The sequence below is a fragment of the Eretmochelys imbricata genome, chromosome 4 (assembly GCF_965152235.1).
Source record: "Eretmochelys imbricata isolate rEreImb1 chromosome 4, rEreImb1.hap1, whole genome shotgun sequence".
In the NCBI taxonomy this organism is placed as follows: domain Eukaryota; kingdom Metazoa; phylum Chordata; order Testudines; family Cheloniidae; genus Eretmochelys; species Eretmochelys imbricata.
In genome coordinates this window covers 32,228,732-32,250,745 of record NC_135575.1, presented here as the reverse complement: position 1 = coordinate 32,250,745, position 22,014 = coordinate 32,228,732, and the positions used below count along the sequence as shown (strand labels likewise).

The 22,014-nt window shown below is 42.5% G+C and overlaps 1 protein-coding gene across 3 annotated transcripts in view; it reads right to left on the bottom strand.

The window, feature by feature from the left end:
* NFKB1 (nuclear factor kappa B subunit 1) overlaps positions 1–22,014 on the bottom strand; it is a 94,399-nt gene that overhangs the window by 23,643 nt on the left and 48,742 nt on the right. For all 3 annotated transcript variants that reach the window (XM_077815079.1, XM_077815078.1, XM_077815077.1), the window contains exons 6-13: positions 18,838–18,986; positions 16,754–16,917; positions 15,698–15,856; positions 12,290–12,394; positions 10,105–10,196; positions 9,372–9,510; positions 6,767–6,895; positions 4,798–4,887 (exon numbers count right to left, since the gene is read on the bottom strand). In XM_077815079.1, coding sequence (XP_077671205.1) covers positions 4,798–4,887; positions 6,767–6,895; positions 9,372–9,510; positions 10,105–10,196; positions 12,290–12,394; positions 15,698–15,856; positions 16,754–16,917; positions 18,838–18,986 — 1,027 coding nt within the window. The remainder of the gene's footprint in view (positions 1–4,797; positions 4,888–6,766; positions 6,896–9,371; positions 9,511–10,104; positions 10,197–12,289; positions 12,395–15,697; positions 15,857–16,753; positions 16,918–18,837; positions 18,987–22,014) is intronic.

Here is a 22,014-nt window from a genome sequence, read left to right as displayed (position 1 = left end):
AGGAGGAGGAGCCTCTTATGTACCTCTCTAGCACCCCCAGGAGCCTGGACTGATTAACACCAACTTCTCCGGGAGCTTCCTGTTTCCTGCTGCTTCCCTGAACCCACTTGAGGAGAACAGGCAGTCACCTGAAGTAGTAGGAGCCAGTTAGACCCTTAAGACGCTGATATCTTCCCTCCCTCAGGCCCTGCTACCAGCCTGCTTATTTGTCCCCTTCAAATGAGTGTTGAGAGCCACTATAGCTGGCACAGAACAGCAGTCATGAGTGAAAGAGGAAAACGCTCATCTGGGGCAGCATTCAGAAAAAGAAAGCAAGCAAAGGAAGCTTTTCTATCTAAGCAGGAAGGAGCTCTCCTGAGATACACAGACACAAATGTTCATGGTGAGCCTTCCGGCCCCAGTGAGGATGTGAGTGGTGAGGAGATGCCTGATCTTCCCGTTAGTCAGAGTGCAGGTGACCTGGCAGCTACTGCAGCATCCATAGCTCCATCTCAAATGCATGTAACCATGCACATTCCTGAAGAAAAGTGTAGATCAGAGAAGAGTGTGGTGGAGGTGCAAGAAACAGCTGCTGCTGAGTTTAATTCCTTAAGTCTAGATGATCCAGGACTGTGGACCCACTTGAGCAGTAGCCTGAGGGACTTCCTTGTACTACGTGGGCCACAACAAGTGAAAAACTTCATGTTCCCCAAAGACAATGAAAACAGAAGTTTCCAGCCAATATATTACTGGCATGAAATCCCCAATGGTGACACAGTGGAGAGGCCATGGCTTATGTACTCAAAACCCAAGAATGCTGCATACTGTTTTTGTTGCAAACTCTTCCAGTCTAGTGTTCCAGCTACACTAGGTTCTACAGGAACAAAGGACTGGAAAAATCTGGCTAGAAATCTGGCAAGCCATGAGAAGGCAGCAAATCACCAGAGAGCATTCCATAGGTGGAAAGAGCTTGAGATGAGACTAAGGTTAAAGGCCAGCACAGATGATCAGCATCAAGAGAAGATTGCATCAGAGTCTCTTTACTGGCAAAATGTTCTGAAAAGGCTCATTGCCATTGTGAGAATGCTTGCTACCCAAAACCTAGCACTGCGTGGCACTTCAGATCTGCTGTAGATGCCAAACAATGGAAACTTCCTTAAAACTGTGGAGCTGATGGCTGAGTTTGATGCTGTACTCCAGGAGCATCTAAGAAGAGTCACCACCCAAGAAATGTACATACTCCACTACTTTGGAAAAACAATTCAAAATGAGATCATACAGTTCATGGCAACAAAAGTCAAACAGAAGATTGTGGCAGTTCTGGAGTCAGCAAGATATTACTCTGTTATTCTGGACTGCACACCTGATATCAGCCATACAGAACAAATGACTTTAATGGTGCGTTTTGTAACAACAACAGAACCTAGTGAAAATGTCCCTGCAGTGGTGACTCTTAGAGCATTTTCTAGAATATATTGACGTTGATGATACTACAGGAGCTGGTATGACAAATGTGCTTCTTAAAAAGCTGGAAGATACGGGAATTGCGATAGCTGACATGAGAGGTCAGGGCTACGATAATGGTGCCAGCATGATAGGAAAGAACAGAGAAGTACAGACACGGATCCGAGAGTTAAACCCTCGAGCTTTTTTTGTCCCAGGCAGTTCTCATTCATTGAACTTGGTGGTCAGTGATGCAGCATCAGCTTCTAGTGAGGCTGCTGAATTTTTTAATGTAATTCAAAGCATCTATGTATTTTTCTCTGCATCAACTCATCAATGGCAAATTTTGAAGCAACATCTGGGAACATCCTCTCTGACACTGAAACCACTGAGTGCCACAAGATGGGAAAGTCGAGTAGAGGCTATAAAGCCTATCGAACACCAAATTGGGAAGATAGATGATGCCATAGTTGCCATTATGGAGGATAATGCTGTGACAGGAACTGTTCGTGGGAGAATAGTGGCAGAGGGAAATGGAATCACCAGAAACATACATAACTTCAAATTTCTGTGTGGCTTAGTGTTGTGGCATGACATACTGTTTGAAATACAGTAACTCCCCAGTTAACGTCCTCTCGCTTAATGCTGTTTCAATCTTACGTCCCTGCTCAATTACAGAACATGCTCCATTTAAAATTGTGCAATGCTTCGCTATAATGTCGTTTGGCTGCCTGCTTTGTCCACAGCTGGCAGCCCCCTATCAGCTCCCTTTCGCCCCCCCACCAACAGTGCCTCCCACCTGCTGGCAGACCCCGTGGATCAGCGTCTTCCCACTCCTCCCCCTGGCCTCCTGCCTGTGTCAATCAGCTGGCTTGAGGCATTCTGGAGGGAGCGGGGAGGAGCGAGGACTCGGCGTGCAGGCTCCTCCTCCCTCTCCTGCCTCCCGAATGTTGCAAACCAGCTGATTGCCGCAGGCAGGAGGCAGGGGAGGGAGGGGGGAGGCTGTTCGCCGAGTCCTCGCTCCTCCCTACACCCTCCTGCTCTCTGAACGTCACAAGCCAGCTGATTGCTGCGGGCAGGAGGAAGGAGCGAGGACGCAGTGCTCCTCCCGCCTCCCTCCCCTCCTTTCTGCCATCAGCTAGCTTGCAGTGTTCAGGGGGCAGGGGAGGGAGGGGGAGTGTGCGTGCCGTGTCCTTGCTCCTCCCTCCAGAACGCCGCAAGCCAGCTGATTGCTGCGGGCAGGAGGCAGGGGAGGAAGGGGGGAGGAGCAAGGATGCTGCGTGCAGAGTAAAGGGGGAGTAGAGGGGGTGAAAGAAGAGGTGGGTTAAGGGTGGGGGTTTGGGGGATGGGGTGGAGTGGGCGGGCTGACAGTTGAGCCCCCCACCCCTGGTGCTTGCAGAGTAGGGGAAGCTGCTGCTGCTGCTGTGCAATGTGCTTTTCCTAGCCTACAGCACCTTCAGCATCCTTGCCTGCCTCATTATCTCCAGTGCCAGTGGGCTGTGCCTGTGTGGGGTAAGGCAGGGGCACCTCCCAACTATAGTACTGTACTGTATGGCAAAAAAAAAATTTCCCTGGAACCTAAACCCCACATTTACATTCATTCTTATGGGGAAATTGGATTTGCTTAACATTGTTGCACTTAAAGTCACATTTTTCAGAAACATAACTACAATGTTAAGTGAGGAGTTACTGTAAATGTTGTAAGCAAGAGACTCCAGGGTGTTGACCTTGATATATCTGGAGCAATGGAACAACTGGAAAAAGCAAAGTCATACCTATAGTCTTACCGGTCAGATGAGGGATTTCAAAATGTTCTGAAAAATGCACAAAAGTTGACAGAGGAACTTCACACTGAAACTATTTTCCCACCCATTCAACAATACAAGAGTCGCCAAAGAAGAAGACATTTTGGTTACAAGGCACGGGATAATCCCATAAGAGACCCCAAACAACAATTCAAAGTTGAATTCTTTAACCAGGTGCTAGATTGTGCAGTACAGTCAGTTGAAGAACGTTTCATGCAGCTCAAGGAACACAGCAGTATATTTGGGATGTTGTATGATATTCCAAAACTCCTCACTATACCTGAAGAAGACCTACACCAGCAATGCAGGGCACTAGAGACAGTGTTGACACCCGACGACATGCGTGATATTGATGCGAGTGATTTAGGTGATGAACTGAAAGCCCTTTCAAGATACATTTCAGCAAGATCAACTCCAAAGGCTGTTCAGGAATATATGTGCACAAATAAGATGACCATCTTCTTTCCAAATGCTTTTGTTGCTCTGCACATACTTCCAACACTTCCTGTAACAGTTGCCAGTGGAGAACGCAGCTTCTCCAAGCTGAAGTTAATAAAAACACATCTATGCTCCACAATGACACAGGAGAGGCTGGTCAGTCCTTCAACCATCTCAAAAGAGCATGAGCTGGCCCAGAGTGTGGACCTTCAGGAAGCAGTTCAAATCTTTGCAACCAAGAAGGCACGGAAAGGACCACTTTGATTATTCAAACAGATAAAAATGCCAGTGAAGAAAAGAAAAGTTAACTTTCAAATGCCTGAATAGCAAATGTAAGTATTACTTAAAATTTTTGAGCAAGGCATTTTAAGTTGTTAGGTCTCCTTTATTGGGGTAGGTAGCAGAGCAGTACCATGAGAGGAGTAGAACAGGAAGAAGGCAGAATTGAGACCTTTCAAAGTTTTGGCCCAAGCGAGAGGGAATGGGGGCGTCACTTGAGCTTCCTGCCTCAGGTGCCAAAATGTTGTGGGCCAGCCCTTTCTCTGTGGTTCTGTCACTTTAACACCATCTACCCCACTGATTGTGCTTACCCAATGTACAAATATGTCTTGCTTTGCATTTGTACTCATGTAATATGTACGTCATGTGATATCACATAATACAGTTTTTCTGAAGACTCGAATTTTTCATTTTCAGGGAAAATGAATATTCTGCAGGTTAAAAAAGTGGCCTCCAGTGGCCTATAATGACAAAAGCCACAGTCCATTTGCCAATTTTTAAGTCCTTGGGGGAAAATAGTTTTTGCTGCTTATAAACATTAAATCCAGTCAATCGCATATATAGTTCACCATTAAGATGTCAGCATTAGCCATCTAATTATTGTCTATTCTAACCATAGAGGGAAACTGTGGTATTTGGGACAGCAGTGAGGGGTTCTGTTGGCTAATGCTGACGTTTAGTGATCACTGTAAACACATGTGAGTGTTTACACACCTATTTTAATCCTGTTTGAGTCCAGTTTAGAGCGACCAAGTTCCAAAACTCTGATAGTCATTAACAGTAATTGCTGATTAGTGAAGCAAAGATGGTAAACTAAAGATTACTGTTGCAACCATGCTATTTTGTTTCTTACCATGTTTCATTCCAGCACTAGACTTCGTGGGGCCTGGGTGGAAAGGCATGCCTCCATAAGCAGAATACCCATAGGAAGGGTAGCCGTACCCTAAAAACAACAGCAATGTAAAAGGAAAAAGAATCACTGGAATTATTCTCCAGAACAAAAACAAGCAATACAATGAAAATCACATGCTCAGACAAAAGCACTATTTCACATGCAGCTCCTTTAGTATTTTGTCCTATGGATTTTCCGCCCTACTAAAATAACATGTTCTGGATGAAAGCCCCACCTCCCATCTTTATGTCAATCAAAGGAAAGTCTAGACATCTGGCTAGCAGCATCCTCTATCTTTGCAGTTCTCAAAATTTAAGAGGTAGCATACCACTTCTACTGCTCAACAAAGAACTTGGCATGCTGCCTGAATAATTGTAATTAGTGTAGTTATAATGGATTTTTATTCTGATACCGTTCTTTAGACCAGCGTTTTTCAAACTTCAGGTCGTGACCCAGTACTGGGTTGCCGTGGCATGTCAGGCACTGGGTCGCTCTGGTCAGCACCACCGACCGGGACGTTAGAAGTCCTGTTGGCAGTGCTGCCCAGATAAGACAGGATAGTGCCTACCTGTTCCGACACCACACTGCGCCCCGGAAGTGGCCAGCAGCAGGTCCAGCTTCTAGGCGGGGGGCCACGGGGCTTGCGCACTGCTCCTGCCCCGAGCACCAGCTCCGCACTTGCACTTGCTTGCGCGCCTCCGCTTAGGAGCCGGACCTGCCGCTGGGTGCTTCCAGGGCGCAGCGCGGTCCACGGTGCCAGGACAAGCGGGAAGCCTGCCTCTGCACCCTGGCTGCACCGCTGACTGGATGCCACCGGAGGTAAGTCCGTGCCCCAACCCCATGCCCCAAACCCCTGCTCCAGCCCTGAGCAACCTGGAACCCCTTCCTGCACCCCAAACCCCTCATCCCCCGCCCCACCCCAGAGCCTGTACCCCCAGCTCAGAGCCCTGACCCCTTCCTGCACCCCAACCCTCTGCCCCAGTTCAGACCCCCCTCCCACACCCTGAACCCCTCATTACTGGCCTCACCCCCCAGCTCTCATCCCCACCCCCCAACCCTCTGCCCCAGCCCTGAGCCCCTCCTACACCCTAAACCCCTCCTCCCCAGTTCTGTTGGGTCGCGGGCATCAACAATTTTCTTCAACTGGGTCCCCAGAAAAAAGGTTTGAAAACTGCTGGTTTAGACTAACTCTTCTACCCCCAGTGGTACATGTTCCACAGTTGGAGAACAGCTGCTCTCTCCCTTTCTCTAGTAGAAAAGCTATGCTGATAATGACTTCCAGGACGTCACTGTTCAAATGATGCCTAGCTACTCTACAGTATACCACCTTCCTGCAAGAAACAAAAATGATCATCATGTGATAACATATCATACTGCTCCTCAATGCCATACAGTAGATATAGAATCAGATTCTGGTCCCTTGCTCTGTGGGCCAGCTGGAACTGGAGCAGGAATGGCAGCAGTGCAGAGGCATTTCACGGAGCACCTAGCACCTCAAATTTCTCAACAGTGATTGCCGTTAACTAATTGGCATTGACAATGATGGGTTGTGAAGGATTTCTGCCCAGTCTTCCTTGGCCAGAAGGAAGCTATCTGTGACATACAACTTCAAGGAAGAAAAATAATGAGGGGGTTATGTGGTGTCCCACAGGGAAGAAGATGTTTTACTGAAAACATTACAGCTTTGATTCTCATTTCACACCAGTAAGAATGAAGAGTAACTTCACTGAAGTCAATGGAGTTACACTGGTTCCATATCAGAGTAAGTGAAATGAGATTCAGGTCCTCTATACCTACAGAAATACAGAGATTCGCCATGTCAATTTCAATAACAAATAAACACATGTCCTTTCTCCAACGCCTAAAGGGACAAACCACACATGTTACAGTTTAAATCTCATGCTTCAGATCAATGATCTTTTCTCTTTACCTGAGCCAGCACCACTTCCTCCGCCTCCATACATTCCACTCCCTCCACCTCCAGCACCACTGCCTCCACCATAACCATCAGAAAAATTAGGCATAAGCTTCTGTCGCTTCCTCTGAACTTCTTCTTTATCTGTGTTTTGGATGAGGGAGAGAATGAAAGAGAAACAGCAAAAGGAGAGGATGAGTCACTTCTATCACCAGCTGGGGACAGAAAAGAGCATTGGTACTGACTGGATTACTGAAAAACAATAGCTTAAGGGGAAATCAGAAGTGCTGTAAGTAGGGTAAACTTTTTCAGCTCCAAACAACAAACTATTTTTGTACAGCAAAAATTGGTGAAACCTTCCAGTAAGTAACAATCAGAGCGACATTCTCAGACAGACCACTGAACCAAAGACACAATCACGCACATAAGTCCATATGGCTTCTCTAATGCTGTATCTGGTGCCACAATACCCAAATAAAGATGACTAGGACAGGACATGGCTGACTCGCCTAAGTGCCTAAATCACTTTTGAAAATGGGACTTAGGAGCCTAAGTCACTTATATGCTTTTGAAAATTTTACCCATTGGGAACAAAAGGGCAATTTTCTCTCCCAAGCAAATACACTTTAGAAAGAGGGGATGAAGGTGCTCAAAAAACGATGAATCAGAGGATGAAATGAAGCATACTTTCGTACCAGAAAGGCCACAAACAAAAATGAGTCTAAAGCAAGACATAAAAAACTCATGCAGGTCAGTAGAAGGAGAACTAGCCTTACACAAAGTACAACAAATAAAGGTAGAACAGAGTCCCCAGCGCCATCAAAAATATTCCGAAGACTCTGGGGAAAAAAACAGCACTCTAAAGTTAAACATACAGAAAATCAAACAGTCATGAAAAGAGGAGCTATCAAAAAGTGACACAAAAATTCTAGCGAAGAGGAAGCCCAGCAACACTGTTGAGGAAAGAACAAAATATCCCCCAACAAACAATGTAATAATTCCTGACAGGCATATGCCAAACGTGGTAAGGAAACTGCATGCAGAACAGTATCAATCAATGCATCAAACCCAAGCGCTGAACATATGAACCAATATAATGAATAGTCTATATATGAATGCACTTACAGACATATACAGTACATAGATAAGTGTACCTGCATCAAATATACTCACACCCAGGAAGAGAGAAAACCCTAAAAAGCAGCTAATGAATCTGGCCCAGGAAACAAAAAAGACACACATTTCTGAGCTCATGTGAGCACTATTCAACAGGGAAATAGCACAGTACAGTTGCTAGAATACCATACAGTTGCTAGAATGCCAGCCTTCATAATATGTTGGATAGAGTTTATGAAAAGGCATTTACAGAAATCATCATTCAATTATTTTCACCCCTCTAAAAACCACAAAAAAGTCAGCCTCAAAATTGGTGGGCTATATCTGGAGCAGTGTGAAATGTTTCTATACAATTTGGTCAAGGAGTTCCTGGATGCTAAAAATAGAGTTCACCTAAATTCAAATATCCACCTGAAAACATGGAAATTTCTCAGCAAACATCACTTTCTGCTGCTTATTATACTAAAATATAAATAACTCACTATCCCCGCACATGTCTTTGTTTTGTCCACCTGTTTTCTCTTGTCACAAGCTAAATCCTCAATCCTGCAAATGCTTATGTATATGCTTTAAAGCACACGAGTAGTCATTGACTTCAACAAGACTACTCCTGCGCTTAAAGTTAAGCACATATGCATATGCTACTGGATCAGGGCTTAAGATCATAAGCCACTGCCTTTTATTACATCTGCGTAGTATGGTGCCGAGCAGAACAGGCCCTGATCCCTGATTGGGACCCCTGAGCTCGGCCATCATACAAATATTTTTATTACTATTTATTATTAATGCTAACATGAACACGAAGAACAACCTTATAATTCAGTCAGATTAATTCACAGCATAGTGATTTAAAAAGTATTGATCCACTGGGTAAGCTTCCTGACACTGAACAACATAGTCACCGGGTCTGATTCCAACTGTTACATTTCACCTAGAAGATTTACAATATTGTCATGGAAAAAAACCACACCAATCACACCACCCTTCCTCTTGCAAAGGGTGCCAGGGGGTTATTTAACGAACACAAGTGCTTAGGACTAGAGCTGGTCAATGAAAGAGAAATACAAAATATATTTTCTATTTTCTCACCAGTTCTAGTCAGGACCCTGGTTTTATGTTTCATCTGAAAGGCAGCACGGGCAGTACAATAACCTCGAGTATTGTTTCAGAAGTGACCGGGAAAAAAGCGCCACCTACTGCATATATACATTCTAGGTGTATAAGATACCAGTTGACACTAATCCCTTGTAGGGACCTGTGTGTTTCCTGCACAACAGTCCAACATAAAATATCGAAGTAAACACATTCTGCCCTGACTAGTTCTGCCCTGACCAGTTTTTCCATTAGTTCTGCCCAATATGAGCAGTCAAGTACAGTATTTTCTAGAGGTAAAAAACCATAGAACAAGGACATTACCCAACATTAGGAAATAGGTGAGGGCTCTGCTGTTTCACAAACAGGATATTTCCCCTTTGTAATGCATGGAACAGGTTCAATGAATTACCTTTGATTTCAGGGTAGTACAGAAATGGCTTTGGCTCACTTGTTTCCAGATCAGATTTCCGCCGTAGTTGGACAAACACAGATGCTGGTTTTGTGATATTGACATCTCTGTACTTCGGGGTTTTGAATACAATAGCAAACTGTGAAAAACATTGATCAGCAGGTTGTCAGGAATAGAGTTTTCTGAAATAAGATAGTGCTTTACATCTAACTTTTTGTATTTGGGGGCATTTTACTTAGTTACAGCTGAGAGGAAAATCTCACTTGCGTGAAGGCTACCACAACTATACGTTCCCATTTTATTTTTCACTTCTAGTTTGGAGCTAATTACAGTTTAAATGCCTTTTATCTAATACATGTAGGTACTGTATTTTTCTCTCTTGCTTTATCTTTTTTTCATGGTGTCCTTAGTATTCCTGTAGGAACTCTGGAGACATTTTACCCTGTACTATTTTTCCATAGACGTGCCTTACATCTCTCCCTTACCATTACTTTCACACCATAGTTTTCAAATTTCCTTTTAGTGTGTTTCTAACTTTCATCGGCACTATGATTTAAGATTAAATTAAATCTGGGCCATATTTATTCTTCTGAAGTAAGAGAGGGAAGATAGTGACTGCGAAAATTAGTATTGGGATTTAGAGCCTTTCACGACTAAGCCATTGGTTCAAATGGGGCCCTACTAGCTAAAGAATTGAAAGCCGTTAGCAAATGACAGCTATTTGGTCACTTACCTGCCTATGTACATCTGTAGGAGAAAAATCTCCAAAGCCTTCCCATACACCACCATTTTCATCCTCTTCATAAAAACGAATTTGAATATCATCTGCAAACAGTGCGAGAGTGTTAATTCCTCTAGGTTTTTTTTTAAGCTTTTGGTTAAATCAATTTCGAATAAAAAATAATATAGTGGATGGCAGTTCTAACAGTGGATTTTGGGAGATTTTTCCTAGCACTGATTCATACTGTATACTATAAACAACAATAAATGATTTTTGGTAAAGGAAAATAATTCTCTCTGATGCTGAATTTCACCCAGTATTTGTTTTCTGTGGTAATGTGTTACATTTAGAAGAATACATTAAACATCAAGAACTTTACCCCTCTCAAGTATGATAAATTTAAGAAGATTTATATGAACATTATTTCCACCAGTTTTACGCTGATGTAATTCTTGTGATTTCAGTGGAGTTACTCATGTTTTAAACTGGTGTGAGTGGAGAATCAGGTTCACTTCTTCTTCCTGTTCTATGGTTAAACAGGATTAGTGCAGTAGCTCGATACAGAATAACTGTAGGGATGGGATAACTTATGGTGTGAAATATAGGACCCCCAGCCCACCAGTCTGAATTCTGAAAACTGAATGAAACTTGAACTGTTCAGGTTCAAGTTCTATTTACTGCTGGCAAAAAGCCACTTCTCAGCTACTGCTTAGAGTGGCAGCAGCTACTTTCAGCAGCAGTCCTGAGCTATGTGCTCTCCAGCAATGCATTTCCTCTCCCCTTCACAAAGCAGTGCGAGGGGTAGAGATGTTTCTGTCAGGCGGGGGCCCTCTGCATAGACCTCTTTGGAGAGGTGGGGAAAACAGGCCACCCTGAGGACTCTTTCCTCGGCATCCTGGGGAGGGGAGATACGAAACGCCCATTTTCTGCCTTTGGCTAATGGCAAGGAACTCTTTATCTTCCTAATCAATGGGAAGGGGCCTTGGGGTAGGTGGGCTGTTTCCTCCTGATCCCCAATCTGGCAGCATTCAGATTTAGAAACACTCCTTCCAATGTTGCTGCCGTGTGCATTCAAGTTTCCGAGAGCACAGAGGTTTGAGAGAGTGACGGTGTCAGGGGAAACCCCGCTCAGACTAAGGGGAAACCCCACTTCGGAGTTTCCATTTATTCAGACTTTTTTTTAAAAAAAATTGCATTTTACTTAATCCCCTGGAAAGGCTGTGGATTTACAGTGTTAAGGAGAAAAAAACATTTCCCCAAACTCAACCAGTTTCTCTCTTCCCTACAGAATTACACAGTATGCTGTCTTCTCCCACACCCTTCTCTGCTGCAGCGTGGAATAACAGAAAATGCCTGAATCATTTAACAACTCTACTCTACAGCCAGGTAGAGCACTGTACATGCTGTTGTAGCGATAAAGTATATCTGTGGGTCCTTGTTTTAATCTACAGATTGAAACACTCCAAGCCCCCTTTTTCTTTTCTGTTTACTTCCATCTATGAATAGGAAACCAGAATATTATAAACAAAGGCCAATATGTTAAAATTTGAGCATCTTAAATTAAGCATCCAAATCCATATTTAGAGCCTGATCCCGCAAACACTTCATTCCAGGAATAATGTTTACAACTGTGAGTCCACAGGATGCCTCACATTGCACAAGCCTGACACCTGGTAGTAACTATTTACAGGTTCATTCCCTTTGACATCTACATAAATATGGCCTGATTACTGGCAGTACTGAGCACCTGCAGCTCCCACTACACATTATACAAGGGGTTGGAGGCACCATAGGGGTGTGGTCATGGGTCCACAATTGCACATATCCAGTGTTCACAAACCCTGACAACCTGGGGGGCTAGAACAGAAACTTCAGAGGGGCTGTGGTGGCGTCCTGGTCAGTCTGCTGGTTGGGGGAGAGGGAAAAGGGTACGTGAATGTCTTTCCCCCAACTCTCCAGGCTGTTCCCCCTACAAATTACTCGTGGGTGAGCGGTGTAAGATCACTAATCGCTGTCCTAATCACTGTGGCCTGATTTTCAGAAATGCTGAGAACTCACAAATTCTGCCGAAGTTAATGGGAGCAGTGTTGGCACAGGACCTTTGACTGCTAGGCCACCATGAGAAACATAGCAAAGCTACTTTATAATCCCAATCAAAGGGGCCGATTCAGAACACCAGACAGTTTGGGGCTCTTACCTTTCTGAACCTTGTCACAAAGAAGGTAAATCTCCTCTCCTCCTGTCACACACCCTGCTGTTCTGTCCATTCTTACAATCTTTAAATTGGATGCATTGGGGGCTTCTGTCAAAAGGGAAGAGTTGAAACAAGATGTTATTCCGCTGACAGCCGTACTGACTCTGCTGACAGCTGTAGGCTAAAAATTGGTTTGTCAGGGTTTGGTTTTAATCCATAATGGTCAGTAAACATTACTTTGGGCTGATGCACTGAAATCGACGAAAAACGTATCAATGGGTAAGGGTCGGCATGCCTGCAGGGACTGGGTGCCACTGGCCCTGCAGCTGTGCAGGGAGCCCTGTTCAGCTCTACTGTCACGGCCCGATTTGCACACCAGCCAGGAATGTAGGAGCTGTCCCCAGGCGGCAACATGTTCAGCAGCACCCTGTGATCAAGGGCTCGGCCTCCCTGGCCAGGGGGTTCTCTGCTTCACAGGGCCAGGACGACCAGAGCCTCCTCCCCCGCCTTGCACTCTGGTGTCTTTGGCCCGTCAGCCACACAGAGAGCCCTCTGCAGCCCCACTGTCAGCACTGCCCTGATTCTAACCCCAACCCTGCCATCCCAGCTGTAACCCTAAACATAGTTAAAAACAGAAAATAAAATCTTAAAAACAGAAATGGAGAAAAAAACGTCAAAATTAGAAAAAAATATAAAATTCTGCCACGCCTAGTGAACAAGAAAGCACAGAAATGGGATAAAAGGCAAACCTCAAACAAGAATCACATGGTACTGACTGGATTCCTTGTCTTGTGAAAGTGAAGGATGAACCACTAATTTTTCAACTTAAGGGCCTGATTTTGTACTCCTTATGCAGGCAAAACTCCCATTGACTTCTGTAGAAATTTTGCCTGACTATGGACTACAAATAAGGGATGCATCCAAAGAAGTGAGCTGTAGCTCACAAAAGCTTATGCTCAAATAAATGTGTTAGTCTCTAAGGTGCCGCAAGTCCTCCTGTTCTTTGTTCACTACTGTGTTAGTCCTGTATGAGCACTATACCAGTCAAGTAGCGCAGTGGGGAATCAGGACTCAAGACCCTCCATTGTTACTAATTAGGTTAAAAAAAAAAAGCCATGTGAGAACTGCATCACATTTTCTCTCTTGCGCTCTTGAAATCGGTTAGTGTGGCACCACTGACTGCTTGATATGGTGTGTGTGTGTACATCACTATATACTTGTACATCTCCTGTTTCTTTACTGCTCTGTGGCCTACCTAAAAAGAGTTTGTCAGTCCCTGTCCAGTTCACAGTGGACTGGGGTCCACATCGCCACCATCAAAACTGGCGATTATTTGCAGTCTCAGTAGATAAGTCAAGAGTTAAAAGGGCCCTGGACACAGAACTGTCCTCACACCATTACAGATAGCAGCTTCAGGTGAGGTGTGAGACGCAACGGCAGGACAGCATGGCAGAAGCCTGCACTGCCACATGCTGCACCCGTACTGCAGTGCACTAGATTCACTTAAAAACAAATTAAAAGAAAAAAAAAGTCCCTGTTTCTTTTGAAATAAATGAATTCAGTTGGTGGTCTCAGATACTCTGGTCACTGGCAGTGGCATGAAAACCTAGACAGTGAGAGAGATAGGTGCATCTATTTCCTCCACCTTCCCCACAAATGGAAGATAGACTTTGATGCTCAGACTTAAAAACAACAACAAAAAGCATAAAGCAACATTCAACTTCCTTTCAATGTGGCTTGGCATACACTATACCTCAGTCTGTACTGTAACTTCCCCCCTCTGCTTATTGTATCAATATGCAGATATGTGTTACCGTAATGAAAGCATATTGGAATTATAACAGATACTAAAGTAAACCAACAACATTCCTCAAAGACACCACTTGGTAGTTCACATCACCCTCCAGATGAAGAGTCTGGGGCTTTTACTCTTCCAGAAAATGCAAGTAATATAATGCAAAAAAAAGTACATACTTTTTCTGGATTATTATTGCACGAATATTGCTAAATTGGTAGTCATAAGTAGCAGGTAGGAGAATTGCAGAATTAGAGGGGGTTCAGAGAAGGGCAATGGAATGGGAAAAGCTCTCATATGGAGAGAGATTGAAAAGATTGGGATTGTTTCCCTCAGAAAGGAGATGAACAGAGTGGACACAATAAAAGTGTATATAAAATAATGAATGGTCTAGAGATGGTAGATCAAGAACTTCTGTTCTTCCCATCTCATAACACAAGGACAAGGGGAGATTCAATTAAATTATAAAATGGCAAATTCAAAAGGGCTGCAAGGAAATACTTTTTTCCCAGAATGTACAACTAGAACATAAGAACAGCCATACCGGGTCAGACCAAAGGTCCATCTAACCCAGGGTCCTGTCTTCCAACAGTGGCCTGTGTCAGGTGCTTCAGAGGGAATGAACAGAACAGGTAATCATCAAGTGATCCATCCCCTGTCACCCATTCCCAGCTTCTGGCAAACAGAAGCTAGGGATACCCATTAGATTGTGGAACTCTTTGCCACAGGAAGTTGTTGAGGTCAAGAACTTATCAAGATTCAGAAAGAAACTGGACATTTATATGAATAACAAGAATAACAAAGGTTGTCATAATAGTAAAATTATTTTGGAAGACATATGTGATGGGGTATACAAACCCCTCACTGGAGCTGAAGGGGTTAAAGGACTATACTGGGTCCAGGTAGCCCTGCCCCTCCAACCCTGCAGAGCGTGCTCCAACTGGAGACAGGGTTGAAAAGGGAGCAACCCAGCTCAGAAGGGGGAGGATGGGGAGGAGTGCAAACCTATCCTGAAGACGCCTGCCAAAAGGGGCTGAAGAAGCCTCCTTGAAGAAAAAGGACTGTATGCAGAGCCCAGCTGGGGCTGGCAGTTTAGTTTCCTTTTTCCTTGTTCTTTTCTCCTTATCTGGGGACAGAAGCTGAGGGAAGGAAGCGGTGGTAGGAAGCAACCCAAAAAAGGTTGCTCATAGGGCTCCTCCCAAAGGCCAAACACTGCTGATCTACCTAGGGCCCTGGGTTGGAGCCTAGTGGAATGGGTGAGCCTGGGCTCTCCTACCACTGCTCTACAACTGAGTGGATGCTAACCGTTAGGCCCCTCAGCCCACCAAGAACCCCATTACAGGATATTAAACCTCATGCTTCAGGGCTTAGGCCACTCTCTTGCTACTAGAGACCTGGATGACACCCAATGTGAGGGGCAGATTATCCCACATCAGCCTAATGTGGGGTTCTTACACCTCCCTCAAGCATGGGGCACTGGCTACTGTCAGAGACAGGATAGGTACTAACTGGACCTTGGGTCTGATCCAGTCTGGCGATTCCTATGGCCTACGTTCCTAGAAAGGGAAAGTAAGACCGTGCCTGTTAAAAAGGACATGAAAGCCAAATGTACTTACTGCTGTCATATATTGCATCTGATATGACAGGATCAAGTCTTCTTGTGAAGCTGCCAGTGCTGTCGGGGAGGAAGGCTGTGAACATGAGTCGCACCACGCTGAGGTCCATCTCTTTAGTCTGCTGAAGGGCTGCCTGACGGATGATTTCTCTTTCCCGCTCTAGAACCAATCAATAGCAGAGATAAATTGGCACAACAAGGGGAAAAACAATTCTACCTCCAAAAAGCACTGATAAAAGCTGCTTTTTTTTTTTTTTTTTTAAACCATGAGCTTCAATTCTTATTTTTATTTGGAAAATAGTAAACGGGTAATTCACTGCATTCTGCACTTGTAATAAATGGAGTGACATGCAATTTGTTGCCTGCAAATTATTATTTCTATTGCACCCAAAATTGTGCCAGGCACCTCGCAAACATACAAAAACAGGCACACTCCTGGCCCTGCGGCGTTTACAATGGGTGGAAATACAATAAAGAAGGACAATGATAAGACACAGCAGCTATTTAAGCAAAGTTCACCTGTAGAAGCTGGCACTAACCAGCAGTAAAATAAGTAAGTATTCTTTAACTTCTGGCTGTGCCGTAGTCAGAGCTGGATTGGCCCTTCAGTCCTTCATTAATTCTCTGGGAGCAATGCCGGCCCAAGGTTTTGCAGGTACATGTGTCAAGCAGGGGTTGGAGGGATGATCTTGCCCCAGAGGGATCTCTGTTCTGCCTACAACCACTTAAAGGGTCCAATCGCTCTCCACGGTAATACAAAGTGACTCAGTTTCCCTGAGGGTACTGAACAGGGGTTGAAGATGGAGGCATTGTTGGTGGAACTCGTGCACAGGAGTAAATGTTGTAGAAATCTAGGAGAGAGGGTTGTTTGGCTCTGCATGCCTGAAGATCCCAAAAGCAAAGGACCTCTCAAAATGCACAGCTGGGGGCAGACTACCTAGGGAGCCTACTAAGACATCATCCTGGCTGAGAATCTGTGTTTCTTGGAGCAAAATCTATTATCAACAACACATGTTCTCAAGATCCATGATAATCAAATGAATAACATCGCACCCACCTGTTAGTTGTCTCTCTCCACCACCTTCTGCTTGTATATAGTTGAGTTCAGGATGCACTAGGAGCCCAGGATTGTATCCTTTTTTACAGGCATCTGTCATTCGTGCTTCCAGAGTTTCAAACACTTTCTTCTTTGTGACATGAAGTATCCCTAGATTTGGAAACCTACACAATATGATTGAAGAAATATTTTCTTAGTCCCTTATGCAGAAGTTGCCCATAGTCTCTCTTTGTAACCATAATCACTTGGGGTTGATCCAAAGTCCACCGAAGTCAATGGAAAGACTAAATTTTCAAATGTGGGTGATCGAGCAGTACTTACAAAATGTGTGGGCACCCACTGCATATGCAAAACCTAAATCACCGTGTGCCAGTGGTCCTGTGGGTGCAAAAAACAGGTAACCTGACACACAAGTAACCATTTGCATGAGCAGTTACTGATTTTGTGCATGTGTTCATGTTGTGGATACAACCGAGGAAACAATATTTGAAAATTTGGCTCTCATTATCTATGTGTGCTCTATCTTGGTAATGTCATAACCAGAGATGTTCAAACTCATGAATTCTGTAGGGAGAAGAGTTAGATTTTAAAGAACCCTAGTGGTCTTCTATATTTTTTAACTACTGTGCAAAAATCCTATTCAGATAAGCTAAATCAGAGTCCTAGAGGATTACGGGAGCAAGCTAAAAACAGTGCAACGATTTCCAAAGGATAAGAAATTTACTAGTATGGTTTTTATTAGGCTTTCAGTGAAACACTGCAGATACCAAGTTTCAGAGGGGTAACCATGTTAGTCTGTATCAGTAAAAACAATGAGTCCTTGTGGCACCTTAAAGACTAACAAATTTATTTGGGCATAAGCTTTCGCAGGATATAACCCGCTTCATCAGATGCATGGAGTGGAAAATACAGTAAACAGGTATAAATGAATCCCATGAAAGCTTATGCCCAAATAAATTTGCTAGTCTCTAAGGTGCCACAAGGACCCCTGTTTTTTTTTCCCAGATATCAAGTTGAGTGAAAATGTCCAAAATATAAGACGTATGTTTCAAAAGAGCTGTTGGCACATTTAAAAATGATCAATTAGTTCTGGAACTAGCATGGAATGAAGTCGATATTCCAATTTTCATATGGGTCAGTTGAGGACAGAAAGGCTGTTTCTAAATATCATATGAGAAACTACACAGAAGTTTAATAGGAAACATGCCAAAGGATTATTTCAGATAAAACTATTTAAACGCCTACAACAAGCCAAGTTAGCACACTGCTCTTTAACATCAAAAAGTTACAGCATTTAAAAGAAGTCTCACTCCCTCTCTACTTTTTAGACTTCATCATCTTCACTAAGAAAGACATTCAGGAGATCATGGGAGTAAAACTCACAACTAAGAGCCTCCTTGAAACCTGATACACACCTGAAATCAGACATTAGCCTGAGTATCGTATAGTGATATTAACATTTACTCTTTTAAACCAAGACCAGACTGTTATTTTAGTATGATCTTTATTGATTAAACAGTTTTAGTTATTTAATGTTCTTATGTTTATACTTGTCTTGTTTTAATTTCCATTTTACTAACTTCTATTTTCTTAATTCTTTTTCTGCTCTGATGGATTACTATAAGAGATGATTGGCAAATTTAAATGAAAATGGAAAACTAATGAAAACTGTAACAAGAGGTCAAGAAAAATTTTACAATTCTGCCATACCCATTTTCTGACCAGTTCTAAATACATTTTTAAATAAACTTTTAATACAGATCTGGATTGCACCTGGAAGGTGCCTGTTTGCAGATCTCCAAAAATCATATTAAAAATTATTTGCTTATATCTCTTTAACTTTTCCAGATTCTTATAATTCCAAAATATACCCTCTATCTCCTACATGTCAGTGTCTTCTAAATAGGGATAAACTGAGACCACATTTATTTTTCCATTTTAAGGTATGAGCAAAGTACATAGCAGAAAGTGAAGGACTAATGCTCCATTTAATGGTTTACCTTTACAATTTTCGTCTCACCAGTTACAGTTTTTATACTCGATTCTCTGCCCACTAGCTTTGCCAAATATATCAGTGTACTCACCCTACTACCATATCCTTCGGTCCTGCATTAACTGTGCATACTCCTTCCTCACAATATTTACCCACCAAGCTGTGGGCATGCAGGTGTACGCTTTTTCCATTAGTAACTAACTGGACAATTACTTTTGCAGGACCAACATAATTGAAGATCTGTAAACAAGCATAACAAATATTTTAAAAAAAACAGAACATCATCATTAATCTAAGTAGGTATTTTCTGTCACTTTGATATCTGAGCACAAACAAATTTGCATACAACACGTATGTTTTCATTCCTTCCTTCGTAAAATACAAACAAGATAAAATGATTGTCCCGTATCACCAAAGAGGAGAGTTTTATCAATCCATTTACTAACTGTTTTATTTTTTTCAAATTAAATGCAACAAAAATAAATTAAACTCAACATACAAATAGCAGGAGTGTAAACAGAAATAATGAGAAAAACAGTTCAAGAGAGGCACTTATACCCATTTTTCAGAAAATAAATAAAGTAAATATTTCACTTTGGCCTTTTGCGCTAAGTAGGTTAAATTCATTCAGTAGATTGCATTCTCAGTAGACATTAAAGCATGTTAAGAAGTTCAGCGAAATGGTATGTATTTAGCATTAAGAAAGTGCATTGTTTTGCTGAATGTAAAAGTGCTCTCAAAAAGTTAAGATTGAAATATTATATAGATGACTGCATTTTCTTTACAATGCTGTGTTCTCATTCTAATAATCCCCGTTGGCAGAGGTTTTACAGACAGACATTTGGCATGGAATTCATTCAATATTCATAAGAAAGTATTCTACACTGGCTCAAAAAACTGCATCGATCTGAGGCACTTACAATAGCCTCCATTACCATAGTATCTTAGTACTCACAATCAACACATTTATCCTTCCAACACCCCTGTCAGACAAGGAAGTACTGTCCCCATTTTACAGATGGGGAACTGAGGGGCAGAGAGACTCCCCAACGATCACAGAGGAAATCTGTGACAGAGCAGGGAATTGAATCTGGGTTTCAGGATAGCACCCTAACAACCGGACCATCTTCCACTTCACACACAAGGCCCGGTTCTGAAAATACGAATGCACATGGTTTGTTTTTTTTTACTCACATGCATAGTTCCACTGAACTACACATGAGAAAAAAAGATAAGCACATGCATAAGTTTCTGCGGGATTGGGATAATGGTAAACTGAGTGTGTAGGACCACTGGTGCAGAATTGTATAGAACTCTGTCTCCTAGCTTCTTACAACATCTTTTTTTCTGACACAATGTTAAAAATTATGGTTATAAAAATAAGTGATGCCACAGAAATTGTACAAATTAAAAAGCACTGCTCAAATAGCAATTTTATAAGGGCTTTATTTTATCCATGACATCATTCACATCTCTGACTAGCTGCTCTCATAAGATGAGTTTACCAGCTGATTATCAGTTATCTACATATTTTAAATTATACTTAGTGTAAAATCTTCAAACCCATACCCATTGTTTCTTAAACGCCCTTCCCACAGTTTCACTTAATTAACTAACCAGTTTATCAAGAAGTCTTTTCTCACATTTAGCCTCAGGTGAACTTGTATATTTAATCAACCAGGATACTGAAGGATAAGCATACACAAACCAGTCAGACAAACAACCAGTTCTACAAACCATTCTTCCTGAAGGAAAAAATAACAATCATATAACGAAAGTGAGGTTGATGAAGAACATCTTGACATCCCATCACATTCTCAGGCCTGAAATGCACTGGAAATCACTTTGCAGTGGTTAGAAAGACAAGAAGAAAGTGATGCAGTAAACCATGCTGCAGTTACTCACTGCACCTACTGTATTTTTGGTATTTTCAATTTTATGAACTTTTTGATTTGATGAATTCCTCAATCCTCAACGAGTTTGTAAATGTTGGTTCTACTGTACAGTAAGAGTGATGACTAAATTACTTCAGCTTCTTGTATTGATAAGACTGATAATCAGAACTCACCATTATTTCACCAATCTAACATGTGTTGCTTACTTTTTTTGTTTCCTTTAGCTCTTCTTGAGCCCATTACACTTGGAACAGTCTCAACATTTGCCAAGTGCACTCCCACACGACTCCCTCCTACTCACTACTTAAAGCTAACCAGTTTCCAGGAAGCATGTGTCTGTGAAAATCCTCTCATAAACCACTTGTCTGCTACTTGTTTTACCTGTACCGTACAATAAAAATGCCTCTAGTTTGAGAGCGTGATGTGGTCTAAACATATGTCTAGCTCACATGAACTAACCCCAGCTCTGATAGTGAATCAACCTACAGCCTTGACCAAGTCACACTGCCTCATCTTCCTCGTTTGTTAAATGGGTGTGATAATACCTACTTGTCAACCTCAAAGAGGTATGATGATTAATTAACATTTACAAAATGATTTGAGAATGAAAATTGCTACTTATGTCCCAAGTATGATGATGATGACGATAATGATTAATAACTCTCTAGGACACATTATTTCCTCTTTTTGACATATGCATTTTCACTGTTATAAGGTGCATTGTGTATCTATATTGCTATATAAATGATAAATAATAAATAACGTGCATGTTCCGTATTTGTGTCAAAATTGCTCAAGACAGTTCTGTATCAGCTGTTCAAACCACAGGGAAACTGTATCTAGCGCTGCTGGGTTTTAAGGACTTTCCAGAACATCTGAAAGCAGAACATTTAACTACGTGGTATCAAGATTGTAATCTTCAAACGGTTCACTCAGCTCAACACAGTCTTTGTAATCTGCATAGGGAGAGAAGCCAAAGTTCTCTAAAACGTAACTTGTATATAGATTGTTAGATCATTAAGCCAGAAGGGAGCAATGTGATCATCTGGTCTGACCTTCGGCATAAGACAGGCGATAGACTTCCCCAAATTAATTCCTGTTTGAACTAGAACATATATTTTAGAAACACATCCACTCCTGATTTAAAAACTGCCAATGATGGAAAATCCACCACAAACCTCGGAGTAAGTTATTCCCATGGTTATTTACGCTCAATGGTAAAAATGTGTGCCTTATTTCAAGTCTGAATTTGTCTACCTTCAACTTCCACCAACTGGATCCTGTTATACCTTTGTCTGCTAGATTGAAGAGCCCATTGTCAAAAGTTTTGTTCCCTATGTAGCTACTTACAGAGTTTGATGCAAGTCACCCTA